This window comes from Pteropus medius, unplaced genomic scaffold (assembly GCF_902729225.1).
Source record: "Pteropus medius unplaced genomic scaffold, Ma_sr-lr_union100, whole genome shotgun sequence".
NCBI classification, from domain to species: Eukaryota; Metazoa; Chordata; class Mammalia; order Chiroptera; family Pteropodidae; genus Pteropus; species Pteropus medius.
In genome coordinates this window covers 12,601,786-12,616,662 of record NW_024349797.1, presented here as the reverse complement: position 1 = coordinate 12,616,662, position 14,877 = coordinate 12,601,786, and the positions used below count along the sequence as shown (strand labels likewise).

The following is a 14,877-nucleotide window of genomic DNA, read 5'->3' as shown; positions in this document are numbered from 1 at the left end:
TAATTAAATGAAAATGGTTGTAACACTGTATTTGCATACCACTTGAAACTTCTTTGTGTTGTCCCTGGTACCTAGCACAGTTTGTGGCAGTGTTTGGAATGTTTTCATTTAATCTTCGTATCAAAAAAGGAAGGCATTTTGGTGCATTACTTAAGAATATGGACTTAAGAGCATCTTGTCAGGGGTCCATTCTGAGTCTGCTACTCACTGCACAGCCTTGGGAGGGACACAGTGATACCTGCCTGGTAGGGGTGTTGCATGGATAGATATAAAGTACTTAGGATGGCATCTAATACATGACTAATTTTGGTAATATCATCCTATTTCATAGTTTAGGGAGGAAAAAGTTGTCCCAAGGACTTTAAATGAAAAACTTGTTCCAGTTTAGGTATATAATGTGTGCCATTTATTGAATGCCTACTGTGTAGCAGCTACTATACTGAGGCTTCTTCCTGGGATGGTTGTAAATAGTTCTAGGCATTATTCAGGGAATGTGATTAGTAATTTGGTAATTTGTTATTGCTCGATGGTACATTTCAGCATTTGGTTATACTACTCCTGACTATGGCCACTGACTAATGCTTTTGCATTGGGTGTGACTACGGGCTTGCGATAGCATCATGATGTGGTGTTTGCTTTAAGTTGGCACTTTTGGTGTTAACGCATGCAAAAGGGGCAAAAGGACCCTCCCAAACAGCAAAACATACGATTCTAATGGCATAATGCAGGGCAGGAAGCATTGTTTACATTGAGTTGAGGGTAGGTTAGTATGCATATATAGTGTTCATTATAAATACTTAAAAAATTAAAATTATCCAAGCAAGGACAATTCAGGGTTGAAAGAGAAAACCCACTATCTTCAGCAAAAATTTGAATATAAAAAACATAGACCAAGGAAACAGTTTATGGCCTAATGCGTTAATTCCATGATAAGTACATATATGTTGTATATTGTCATCAGGTGAAACTTTATCACCTTTTCACAATTTAGAGAAGAAAGGCAGCTTTTACTATAGTTAAGCCATGTGTCATCAGTACCATGAAGTTAGCCTGTCCCTCGTAATAGGTTCTATAAAATATCACAGTGAGATTGCAATAAACCTAAAAAATGGGCTGCTTTAATATTTGGGCCTCTGCTAGTCTGTGAGCTCTTTGAAAACAGTGATTGTATTATTAAAAACAATTTGTTTATACAATGCCTGTCGTTTATTGAGAGCTTACTTTGTATGAACTACGGTGCTTAGTCCTTTACAAACATTTTATTTTAGTTTTAGAAGAGCCGAATGAATCAGATAACCCACTTTACACTAATTAGCCCTTGGTCACACAGCTTGTAAATGATGGAATCAGGATGTGAGATCCATCTGACTCAAAATTTTCTGTATTATATTGCCTGTACTAGTGCAACAACTGATAACATGAAAGATATTAAATAAATGTTTATCAAATAAGAGAATAAATGGGGATAGACTTAAATAAGACATGATCCCTGGCCTCAGGGAACTTAGAAATGAGACAGAAGAGTCAAGCAATAATTAGGGCACAGGATTAAAAAAGTTATGGTCCAGATGTGGGCCTGATGCCAGGGGAGTCCACAGGAGAGGTACCTACATCAAACCAATGGGAAGAGCAGGAGGTATCCATCTGTGATAGGTGGAGTTTGAGCCAAAAGCCGAAGGGTAAATTGGAATTGGCCAAAGGAGGATGTGGAATGCGTTCCAGATAGAAGAAAGAGAAAAAGTAGTAGATATATTTAGATAGAAGGTGTGAGAATGATAAGGGGTGAAGGGTCAGAGTTAGGATCCAAATAATTTGGGTATAAAACTGAGCAATTTGAACGTTATCCTGAAAGCTCTTGGCAAGGGGAGGTCTTCGCGAGTTTAGCTTCATGATTAGTTTTGTATTTCAGATGGTTACTTGGGCAAGTAGTGTGGGGAATAGCGTACAGGGAGGCAGATGGGAGACCCTGAGACCATTAGGCTATTCTATAATTGAGGAGGGCCTAGATGAAGTCAGTGGGGTTGAAAAGGACTTTCTAGATATTAAGGAGGCCTTGGTGACTGAAGATGAATGGCAAGTTTGGTGAAAGGGTGACTCTAAGTTTATGGTTTAGATGGATCGTTGTTCCTTACTAAGAGAGCAAATGCAGGAGAAGGAACAGATTTAGGAAAAAGTGTTATGTTTGGTTGGGGATGTGTTGAGCTTGAGGTGCTTGGGAGTAGCTCCATGAGTCCGAGGCCCAGTGGCAAAGGCTAGGGAGGTTCTGGGTGAGAGGGAGATAGATATGGGCATAACCAGAATGTCAGAGGTAGCATATCTGAGAGTATGAAACAGAACATTGAACCCCATAAAAGTCAAGTATCTTGCCCTTGTCACATACCTGGCAAGGTGCCAGTGGCTTGAACTTAGGGCCTGTCTGGCTTTTAAGCCTAGCGATATGCTAGTTTCATGATAAAACTTATCTCCTTTCTCCCCTTTGTTTATATTGCTCCCCAAAGGATATGTTGTTGCTCAATTACTGGTTTTGTGATCTCTTTGTTCAAGCTGTCATCAGCCACGTTTTAGGTGTATCAGGTGTTGATCCCTGCACCTTCCACCTCTTTCTTTCTATGCATTCTGATGCCGGTTTTGTATGAAGTTTCCTTAGTACAGCTTGGCCTCGTGATCATTATGTGTCATTCTTAATAGTAACAGATAGCACTTATAAATCTCTAATAAGGAAGAGGAGAGTAGTGGTTCCTTTCAGGATTGTTGCATGTAATAAATATTTTCCTACAAGATGTTGAGGGGAAAATTACCTGAGATTCATCCTTCCCATCTTGGCCCCCCAGATAGTGTAATTGACAAGTGGTCTTAAGACAGAGAACTAGTTTCATTTCTTCTATTAAACACTCTCTGAGTCAAGGTCCTTAGGATAAATTTGTAATCATGAGATTCATCAATACTTATCAAGCTTACCTCCCAGCCAGCCCTCATCTCAGTAGAAGAGAAACTTGTTTGTGGCTTGGAATCTGTATTTTAGCTATCGGGAAAACAATATCCCTGTTTGCCCAATGATGGGCAAAACAGATGTAGGCAAACAAATAACCTGGGATATGACTTTCCATAGCTCAACTTTGCCTAAGAGCTGGCTAAATATGGATGTGCTAGGGGGAGTGCATAAAGCACCAAGAAAAAGTATTCATGATTGGTTTTGTTTTATTTATACTTTTGAACACTTTTTTTTAGGCAACCTCCCGACTTCTAGTGAATTACCCAGAGCCCTATCGTTCTCAAATATTGGATTATCTCTTTAAGGTAATGGAAAAATAATTATTTAATGGTACCTGTGATATTTTAGAAAGTATGGTGAATATCACCTATAGAATTTGTCACCTTCAAAATTCTAGTTTTTTTTTTTTTTAAATGACAAGTTACTTTGGGGATAAGTTGCTATTTATTTCAAGTTTTGTTTTGGTTTTCTCATCTGTAAGATCAAAAGCAGCAATTAATAATTGTCTTAAAGAGTTTTGTCCTTCATACAGTGACTTGGTGTTAATACTGTTACTTCTTTCTCCAGCCAAACTTTGGTGCCTCTTTGCATATTCTAAAAGTCGAAATAGGTGGCGATGGGCAGACAACAGGTAAGAGTATTTGGGAAATGGGTTCCCCCACAACATTTGAAACTATACTTATGGACTATGACTTTGTAATATAAATGATACCAACATTTTTGATATTGATTATTGCTTACTAGATTGTTCCTTATTCCTTTTTTTAAAAATAATTTTAAAATTGTATCAAAATATGCATTTTTCCCATCAAAAACAGTATTTGGACTTTATAGTGTATATTTAGTTGAAGTAATCAGTAGTAAATAAATCCACAGTTTTCTAAAAACCATATTCACTAAACAGAGCACAGGAACAGTTTGAAATGCATTGAAAAGTTAGAAAAAGAAAGCTTTTAATAGTGTATAAAACAAGTAAGGTGTTAATGGTTTGAAATAAAATAGGTGGTAAAAATATAAGCAATCAGTATTTCAGGTACATAGCTCTTTTTTAAAAAATTATTTTTAACTCTAAATCTTCAATTTTCATTGTCGCCATTTTGATTGGCTTTGTGTAGTACATGTAGTTAATTAAAAGTTTATAGGCCTCTGGTTTGCAGGAAGAAGAACAAGGAATTTAATATAGCTTGTCATTTATAGGTCAGATTCCATTATAGTGAACTCTAGAGTATTGTCTGCATATTCGTGTTCCTGTTAGTGATTTGGGAATAATTTTTGTTAAACAGATATATCTGTGGGAGTGCTATTAGTGTTTAGCTTATGTTGAAAGAGAAACGCAAAATTAAAACAGAAGAAAACCCTTCATAAGAGGACCCGTATTTTATTGTCAGATCCTTTTATACAGAATTAATAATTCAACATTTGCTGTAGCTAAATTAGAGGTAGAAATACAGAAGCAGGTAGTTCTTGAGAATTCTGATGTTTACCTTTAAGAAGGAATAGGCAAGGGCCTCTTTCCTTGTGAGACCCTTAACAAGGGCAGGTGTTTGTGAGACATGGTTACACCTGAAGATTTATGTCATTACCTACCTTGACATGCCATAGAAGTTAGTATAGAAATTTTTTATAATGGAGATGTGTACTTATTCCTTTTTTCTCTCAAAACTCTGTTGTCTTGGTACAAGGCCTGGTATAGGTTGAAGGAATGCAGTATGAGAATTGGGGCTTAAGTGCCCAGGATTCACATCCGGGTTTGCAAAGGTGCAAGTGGAGGTGACATGAACTTAAAGTTGACATGGGAATTTAAAAAGTGCAGAGAGACCAAATAGCAGAATGTAGCCCTAGGAATTTTCAGTTATTTGAGGTGAAAACACTTCTCTTATCACTGCTTATAATATGAAGTTGTGGTTTTATTATTGAAGCTATTTACAGTGCTTAGGATAATGGAATAAGATGAAATAATATGCTTTGATCTTCCATCTTCAAGTTATATAAGATTATTCTTATTTGCCCCGTTTCAGGATTGGAACCGGCATGCTACTTTTGTGGAATTTGTGTATGTGCGTCAGTCAGGGAGAGTGGCCCTGTCAAGCGCCATTAATGGATAGTTTCCTTTCTCTTTTGCTCTCTCCCATTCAGATGGCACTGAGCCCTCCCACATGCACTATGCATTAGATGAGAATTATTTTCGAGGATATGAGTGGTGGTTAATGAAGGAAGCTAAGAAGCGGAACCCTAATATTACACTCATGGGTAAGATGTGAAGTTTGCCATGCCTTTGGCAATCTGTTTTAACTTTAAAATTCTGAATTATGTATGTGGATGGAGTCTTTATGAACACTGAAGTACTAATAGTGTTGTTAATACTACCATATGCTACCAGCAGCAAGACATGTGCCAGACACAATTCTTTCTTTATCCTTATACCCTATGTCTGATCTTTATAATACCTCTGGAGGAAGGCATTACTCTTCGCATTTTACAGAAGGAGCAGTAGAAGCTTAGAGAGGTTATGCCACTGACTGAAGGTCAGATAATTAGTAAATGGCAAAATCAGATTTAGAAGCTATTCTAGTAGGTTTTTTTTTGGATGCTAAACTTCTTAAAATTTCTCATCAAAATTTGTCAGAGGGCAATGCTGTTTATAAAATTGTACATCACACCCAGAACTATATTCCAACTATTTGCAAAATTGTGTATCATATGTAGTAGTAGGCCCCATTTCTAGAAGCGGTACGTACAAAAGTTTCTTTATTTGTTTTGAACCTCAGGGATGTGGCAGTCCCTGTTCTAGGCACTGGGGAGACCGAACTATCCAGCCCCCCATTCCTGCCCTTGTGGAGCTTAGATTCTAGTGGCTAGATAATTAGATGATTTCTCAGATGGAACTATATTTATTTCAGAGTTCCTCTGTAGCATTGTACACAAACTGTAAAATATTTCAAACATGTACAGTGATGGCATATTTCATCATTTGAAATGAAATTGATTTTTTGAAACTGGCTTGCACATTCAGACTAAGTTCAGTGAGATTAATGAGATCTATTTTACAGACTCGATTTCAAGTGACTGTAAAAGTCATTTTCAACAATCCAAGGACGAGCATATAATTTTCTAAATTAAAAAAATGAGGAATCAGTGTGTTCTTAGTAAATGGGCTTTTGTCAGAGATTCCAGAAATGTTTTGAGCAGTAAAAAGCATTATTGACTTCACATACTGGCCCACTGGGCTGCTTTCAAGGTCAGTTCTCATTTAAATGTAGACAGCCTGGCACGCTGAACCGTATCCTAACAAAGACCTACACATGGTTGGCTTTCAGAATGTATTTGCTATTTCATTGTTTTAAAATGCTCCATTATTTTAATGTTATATTTCTTAGACATTCCTCTTGATTTTAGAAAAATAAGCATTTTGTCATTTTGATTTTGATTTTTTTCAGTGGTGAACTAGACTGGTAATATATGAACAGTTAAGGAGCTTAATCATTGAGCTTATTTTAATACATTAGTAACAGAATTAGGATTTATAATTGTAATTCGTGCTTCTCTACTCCTTATTTTTTTTTACTTAAAAATAATAATTAGGATATTAGAAGAATGTGGGTTATTTAATCTATATCATTTAACAAAGGTATCTTTCCCTATTGAGTCATTGGTATTTGTGTTGATATAAGGAGAAACTAGTTTTGCTAAATTTGATTGCCTAATTTATATTTTAAGTAGCCTTAGTAATGAATGAGGAATTCGTATTATACTTACCTCAGAGAGTAGTTAAGCATAAGCCTTTCAGAACTTTTCGATTTGACCTCAGAGAACAGAAATTGGACATTGAAATATCTCTTAAAGCAGGTGTTGGAGATGTTAAGTTAAATTGTATATTTCTTTGAGAGAGGCGTTTGTTATTTGTTTTTATTTCTTTTTCTTGAATAAGCATTTGGAATTGTTGAATCTGACTCTGAGGATCAATAAGGAATTACAGTGTCATAGACTAGAAGAGATTTTGAAAATGTGTGCATGGTACATAATCTTTCCTTTAGTCCGATCTGTATTGGCTTTTTGCTTTGCCTGTGTTCTTTTTGGTATCTTTTGCTTCGTTTTTAGTAGTGCCAGCACCGTTATGCCCACTCTACCTTTGCCCCTTCCTTTCTCTCTGCAGGGTTGCCATGGTCATTCCCTGGATGGCTGGGGAAAGGTTTCAACTGGCCTTATGTAAATCTTCAGCTGACTGCCTACTATGTTGTGACCTGGATTGCGGGTGCCAAGTATTATCATGATTTGGACATTGATTACATTGGGGTTAGTAATATATTTAAAACATGCTTAACTTTTGGACGTTTATTTGTAATTTTTTAAAGTAATTTGATTCTGAGGCACTTTGTTGACTAACCATTTTGTGTTGTGAGACTAATTTGTTCTCTTGGTGTGTGATAATAACATAAATTAACTACATATAGCCTTTTATTCTTGCTCTTTGCCCATCTAAATTCTTCCCACTTTTGAAAATCATACTGTTTACCTTTTTCGAATCTTTTTTATAATGTCTGTTTTTGGTACCACCCCAGCTCAAATCTTCTTTGAACTTACCCTAGTTTTTCTAGTTCTTCCAATAATACTATGTTTACTATTACAGTTTAAAGATTAATCTTATTTTGCTCTATGAGTCTTCCATTGCTCTAAACCAGGGATGGCAGACTTTTCCTTAAAGGACCAGAGAGGAAATATTTTAGGTTTTGTGATTCAAGAGGTGTTCTTAAGGATATTATGTAGCTAATTATATAACCATTTGAACTGTAACCATTTAAAACTATAAAACCATTCTTAGCTCTCAGGCAATAAAAATAGGAATGGCATGCCAGATTTGGCAGGCTGGTGGAAATCTGCGTACCCTTATCTTAAACTGTTATTTAATGATTTAAAATATGTCAAACATGATATTTTGTCTTTTTAGCTGGTAGCTGGTCTGTTGGCAGGCCAGAGGCATGCCTCAGATTTCATTGTACCCTGCAGAGCCCTAAGCACACATAGAGTGGTTCTTCATACACTTTTGTTTATTAATATGCCATCTGTCAAAACTGATTTATAAAGTTTTCATGCAGTTGGCAAGCAATTATTGAGCTTCTGCTGTGCTGCAGGTACAGTGACTGTTATGTTCTAGGGATACCAGGATTAATAAGCTCTTGAGGAGTTCAGTGAGAGAAGCAGACACTGGAACAGATAAACTGTGGTACCATGGATGATATAGGACATGAGGATGAGCCATGGGCTGCAACCCAGAAGCAAGAGTACACTTGGTGTTATTATTCCTCTCCAAATTATACCTGCAAATTAGTTTGTATTTGAGAAATTTCTTAGATGTTAGGATATTTTAACCCATAGTGAGACTAACTGTAGGTTTGGGTCTAATAGCATTCTATGATGGTAAAGTCACGCTTAGAAACTGTTTCTTGTAAATAATGGGTGAGTCACATCTTTTTTAGACTCTCAATAACTTGGTAATAACATGCTGCGGCGAGGAGCTTCTTTGACAAGAGCCCTTTTCTGTATCCCTGAGGTAAAAAGAGTTCCAGTGCCGGGACTCTGGGCTCATCTCTGTTGTTAACAGTTTTCTCAGCTGCAAAATGAACATCACGGAAATTCTCTGTCAACTGTAAATCCCCATGCTTCATGATTCTGAACCTAAGAGATCTGCATATGTTCCTTTTGTGACATAGCATGCTGTGGTGATTCTCTTTGTGTTCTAAAAAAGTCACTCCTACACGGTGTATGTGTGTGTACTTGCTTTCAGGTGTGCTTGAAGTATTACAGCCATGTCTGTATTACCCCATGTCTGTCTGGTCTCTAGTGCCTCGTGCATTTTCCGGCACACGTTACGTTGTTGGTATTTGTCGAATGAATGAGTATTCCATTTTTAGCATCTCTGAAATAAATGATTTTAAAATAATACCCATCCAATATTTTAAGTTTTAAAAATAGTATTTTTAATTTTAAAAAGTTAATTTTAAAATAAAGATATTTATTGCTTTATAAATATCTTTAAATTCTATAACCAGGACATTCCATAAAGTAAGAAAAATAGCTTTCCAGGTGATAGGAAAGACGAAAGGAGTGGCATCTTAACGATAATGTTGACTTTATGACACTTAAAAATTTTTAATTCAGACTTTTTGACTTTTTGTTTTGCAGATTTGGAATGAGAGGTCATTTGACATCAATTATATCAAGGTCTGTACAACTTTAAAATGTTTTAATCTTTAAGTTACTAGTGAATAATTCTTTTATGTTTCCATGGAAATTAGTACTAGGACTGTATTTTTTACAGCACAGTTACTTGTTTTGTGAGTTGTGACATAAAATTCAAGCAAAATCTTAATGTTAACATTCCTGAGAAAGCATTTGTAATTCCCTTCAAGCCCCAAATTACTTTTGTCTGAAGAGTTGTTGAATTCTCCTATTTTAAGATTCATTATTTGTGGAATTATAATAATCACTATAAAAACAGTTGTGTCATTTTAGACTTTAGTCCTTAAAGAAATGTAGTTTTTTTCTTGTCTTGTATCAAAATTTCTAGTACATGGGCTCCTTGTTTTCTTTGGAATGCCTATTATATTGGAGTGTATTATATTTTTCTATTTGGAATTAGCAAATAGGTAGCAACTAACGTTTGCAAAGTGTGTGATTTTTGAGCCAGTTTTCTAAATATTTATCTTCATTTAATTCTTACTACTTCCCTTATGAGATAAATGCTATTATTGCTATTTTTAAGGAAGGGGAAGCTGAGAATAACCCCTTCTGTCCTTGGAAAACAAAAGCAGTTTAACTTTTAGGTGGAGATATTCTCTAGTTTACCTTTCAGTTCCATTTGTTTTATTTTATGTGTCTTTTCTCTAAAAAATATAATTTTGTGGTTATATTTTGTTTCAGTTTTTAAAACATTTTCTTCCAACTGAGTGACTTATGTTTTAAGCACTAAATTTCTTTTGTTTACTCGTTTAGTTGATCAGCACGCATTTACTCAACACCTAGTTTGTCAGGCATAGTGCACATGCTTGGAATACAAGGATAAAAATGACCGTTTCTGCCCGAAGGAGTTCATGTTTGGGTGATCTGGGTTCCATATGGACAATTAAAATACCAGTCATAATTTCTCTACACATTCAGAATAATGTGTATACAGGGCTCTCGGAAGATACAGAGAGGAGATGACACTTCTGCCCAGGTGGACTAGGGAGGTCTATTAGAGGAGGTGACAGGCACTTGCAGTCTTCAAGATGGGATACATAGGAGCTCCCCACGTGGCTACGGCAGGGGCATGACACTGCAAATAAACTCTGTTCTAAGAATGCTGCTATTTATACTGATTTTGAGATGGAAATTTATTTAAAAGTGCAGCTTATAGGCTTGTATATTTTGGAGTGTTATTTGAATATACTGTATAACATGTAAGCAACCTTAGAAGTGATGGTCTAGGAATAGCACTAGACAAACTAGATAGATTCATAGTGAAAAATGCAAGTTTGAGTCAGTTGCTCTCCCTTTTCTCTGTAAGAATAAGAAAGAATTTCACAGTGATGAAGCTCAAGATTGGTCTCCCAATAGAGGGATAGGGATTCTCAATTCTGAATCTTGAGAGATGGTTTCCATTTACTATTAAGGATCTGTTCACATTGCTTCCGGAGTGCCCTAGAAACCTCATGTGAAAGATGAACTTGGATTGCTACTCTAATTCAAACCTTGTTTTTTAAAATACTATAATACATCAGTTTTGAGAAATCATCCATTTAAAGTACAACGTGGAATCGACTAGAGCTTTCGTTATTTGCCTCCTAAAAGAGCACATTAATTGGAAAATTCTCTGATGTAGAAAAGTTAGAATGTGGAAAGAGAGTTTGTGAAAATCTTTGTTCTTTCTTATCTTAATTAATTAGATCAATATTTATTGAGCACATACTACCATGAGCTGGACTGTTCCAAGTGGTTGGTATTACAGCCATGGCTTATTCATATTTATTCATCAAGAACTATTTCTGTTTTGAAATCTAATTCTTATACTCCCGGGTTAAATGATGTCTCTTCTTCTCTGCTCTTTAGTAAGTTGGCATTCCATACATTTTGGTATGTATGTCTTCGCTGATTTTCTAGTACACCTGTTAGTTTTAGTGTCCTGGTGAGTGTGTTTGTTGCCTAAGGACGAGGATCCCATCTTGTGTTTCTTTTAGAGTCCTCATGGGGCCCACGTATAGTACTAAATACTGGAGTAGGCACTCTGTGCTTTGTCAATTTATTTCCTATGAGAATTTAGCTTGTTACTTTCAATTTTCAAGGGTGGATTGTCCTGAGGGTAGATTTTATTGCCTATCTTGTCTAAGCCTGTGAAAGACTTAAGGGGAACATTGGAATGTTTCTTATTTCTATTTCTACTATGGTACAAAATATTAAGAACTGTAATATTTTTGGTAATGGCAGAATATTTGAAGACATTGGAAAAACAAAAAAATTATAGATTAAAGCATTTCATCAAATGGTATGTTTAGTATGATCTCAATTTTATTATTGCATCTTCACAAGAAAGTTACTGAAAGAATGTATACCGAAATGATAGTGGTTATTTCTGGGTATGTAGTAGTATGAGGTTTTTTTTTTAATTAACTTTCTACCCTACCACCCAAAATTTCTATGGTTAAACATTTTCAAGTCAGAGGGAAAATCCCTCTAAAACATTTTTACCTCTTGGGTTTGTTTGCTTTCTCTTTACATTCCCATGAAGTAGGTTATCTTAATGATAATGCCTTTATTTTATATAGGAGGCATGTTTCTACGGGCAAATAATATCGACACTATCATCCAGAATGCTGAGTTTTGAAGATACTTTAGCTATCCTGGTTGTAATTCAACAGGCGAGAGCTCATTTGTAACCTATCCTATATTCTGTTTATCTCTCTGAAAGGTTTTAAGAAGAATGCTGAACTATCAAGGTCTCCAGCATGTGAAAATCATAGCGAGTGATAATCTCTGGGAGCCCATTTCTGCTTCTATGCTGCTTGACTCCGAGCTCATGAAAGTGATTGATGTTATAGGGTAAGGAGTGTTTTACTTTGAAATGTGAATTTCTCGTTGACCGTGCCTTTGTTGTTGCCCTTTCCTCCCCGTTTGATTACATGTTCAGAAAGTAGCTCTCTTGTATTTATTTAACCAGAGCCTGTACAACTGATATTTCATTTCTTTGTCTTTGAAACATATGTATTTTGGGGTTTTTCTATGACAATGAAATGTATTGGTAACTTTTAAAAATTGTGTTAACATTTTCGGTAATAAAACATGGCTTTGTTTAGATTAAGGGGCAGTGAAATATTTAAATTTTAGAAGTTATAAGAGACAATGTCATGAAATCAGTTCCTAACCCTCAGACTTCTTGTGGTTGGGAATTCTCTCATGAACGCCTATGAGCCTAGTGTGGTACACTGATTATGACTTTTGTTACGTCTCCTTAGCGATATGACTTTGACCCTGCTCCCGTAGTCCAATCTGCCTTTCAGTCCTCTGCATCTTGACCTTACTGGGTTTCAGCAATATTTTTTATTCTGTGTCTTATTTATCCATCCATCCATCCATCCATCCGTCTACTGTCTACTTTCAGTTTTATTGAGAAATAATTGCTATATATCACTGTACAGGTTTAAGGTATACAGCATGATGGTTTGATTTACATATATTGTGAGATAATTACCACAGTAGGTTCAGTTAACATCTATGACCTCATTTAGATACAATAAAAAGAAAAAAATTCTTCTTGTGATGAGAGTTCTTAGGATCTCCTCTCTAGCAGCCTGTCTGTACACCATACAGCAGTGTTTACTGCAGCCATCACATGCTCATTTCAGCCCCGGTGTTTATTTATCTTACACCTGGAATATTGTAGCATTCGACCACCTTCTTCCAGTTCCCCTTCTCTTACCCCCTGTCCAGCAGTACTTTTTTGAAGTGAATTTTAATGTATCTGTTATAACAATGTATATAAACATTTGAAAAATAGAATACATGTATATGTGGAATTTGTTCTTTATTCAGTGCGAAGACTCTTCTTGATCTAATGTCCTTTTTTATGAAGAATTTTGAACATGCACAAAAGATGGCAGAATAACATAATGAATATCCTTGTTCCCATCACTCAGCCTCCATAAGTATGAGCTCATGGCCATACATACTGTGAAATGATGAAGATGTTTTGCCTAATTATATACATTTAAAAAATTATATTCTTAAAGAAACTTTACATTTTGTTGAAGTAGCAATGGATGTTGGGAGAGACCCAGATTTTGGTATTAGTTCTATCCTTCTTTGTTGAGATCATTTAATAAATTACTCAGGTTTTAAACATAATATAACAGTTCTATTGTTTTCTGAATGAGAGATGTAACATCTATTTCTATAATTTTAAGGAGTTTATTTTAGATTTTAAAAATAATGCATGCTCATTATAGAAAATTTGGAAATTGTAGAAAACTATACAGTTAGGATTTAGTCATAATCCTAACATCTTGAAATCATTGGTAACATATTAGCATATTACTTTCCAGGCCTTATTTTTTTATATGAGTATATTTTAATGAGAGATACATTAAACGTGCATTTGGCTGAGTGACAACTAGGTGAATCTTAAAACTATTTGGCCGAAGCATCGAAGATGAATATCATGATGTTAGAATGAAGTTCTGTGATATAAGAATAATTCTAAAATGTAAGAAATTATTAAAATTATGTTTACAAAGATTACTAGTAATATTCTCCAAATTGGGCATTACGGTGCCAGAACAATAATTTCTTAACTCTTTTAGGAGCTACCTTGATCTTGTGGTCTCTGTAGTATATAGTTACAATACTGAATAGATGCCTGTTTTCAGCTGAGTTCAGTGACTCAACAGAATCTTGGTGGAACCTCATTTTTATCAAATACTTCTCTTTATATTTTTTATTACTTTTTATATATTCTTTTCTTCCTCATGAAATCCTGAAATGCTAAATTGATGTTGTACCCTAATTGATCTTTACTAGGTATACTGTATTCCCAGAAAGGACTTTCTCATAGAAGATTCATGAACTAAATGGAATTAACTAACTAAAAACTAAAACAGGTCTTCAAAATCATTCTTTTAATGTTATGAGCCCTACTACACCAAACTACTAAGATTAGAATTATGATATAATCTAATCTCCATTGTCTGCTTATATTATTAATAAATTTTTTGGAAATAATTGTTGGCCTAAAAAGTTTATACTCATGTTCCTAAAGTTATTTAGCTAACATGCTCTCTTATGACTATATTAACTGTCAGTCTGTTTCCTACTGTACATTTGAAATTTCTTAATTGTTTTTATTCAGTAATGAATAGTTATGGCAATGTTCAACTTTTGGAATAATAAATATACATTTATACTTCACCTGACTGACTTCTTTCAAATGTTGGGAGGGATTTATGATTTTGGGGCAGGGTTTCTCAACTTCTGCACTTTTGATATTTTCACTGGACAATTCTTTGTTGTGGGGATCTGTTCTGTGCATTTTAGGATGTTTAACAGCGTTTCTGGCCTTTACTCGATGTCAGTAGCAAATCCTGCCTTGCCTTCTTCAGGCAGAATCACCCAGAGCAGCCACCACTGCTCTGGGATGATAACTGGAAGTTTTCCAAAAGTAGTTTATTCTTTTTATTCAAGAAGGAACTCCGTGTGAGTTTTTATTGTTTTTGTCTGGGAATAAATGCCCAGACAAATATTTCTCTCTGTCTGCTAGGGTTAAGACAGGGGAGGAGGTACTACTTTATATGATAGATTCGTTAGTCTTATTTTTAGCTTCCTTCTTACTCCTTCATTCCTAGTGTCCCAAATTCTGTACT

General features: G+C 35.3%; 1 protein-coding gene across 1 annotated transcript in view; it reads left to right on the top strand.

The window, feature by feature from the left end:
* The window catches only part of GALC (galactosylceramidase), a 46,263-nt gene that overhangs the window by 6,751 nt on the left and 24,635 nt on the right, over positions 1–14,877 (top strand). The window contains exons 2-7 of the mRNA XM_039883973.1: positions 3,229–3,297; positions 3,560–3,623; positions 5,129–5,242; positions 7,146–7,285; positions 9,173–9,211; positions 11,934–12,064. Coding sequence (XP_039739907.1) covers positions 3,229–3,297; positions 3,560–3,623; positions 5,129–5,242; positions 7,146–7,285; positions 9,173–9,211; positions 11,934–12,064 — 557 coding nt within the window. The remainder of the gene's footprint in view (positions 1–3,228; positions 3,298–3,559; positions 3,624–5,128; positions 5,243–7,145; positions 7,286–9,172; positions 9,212–11,933; positions 12,065–14,877) is intronic.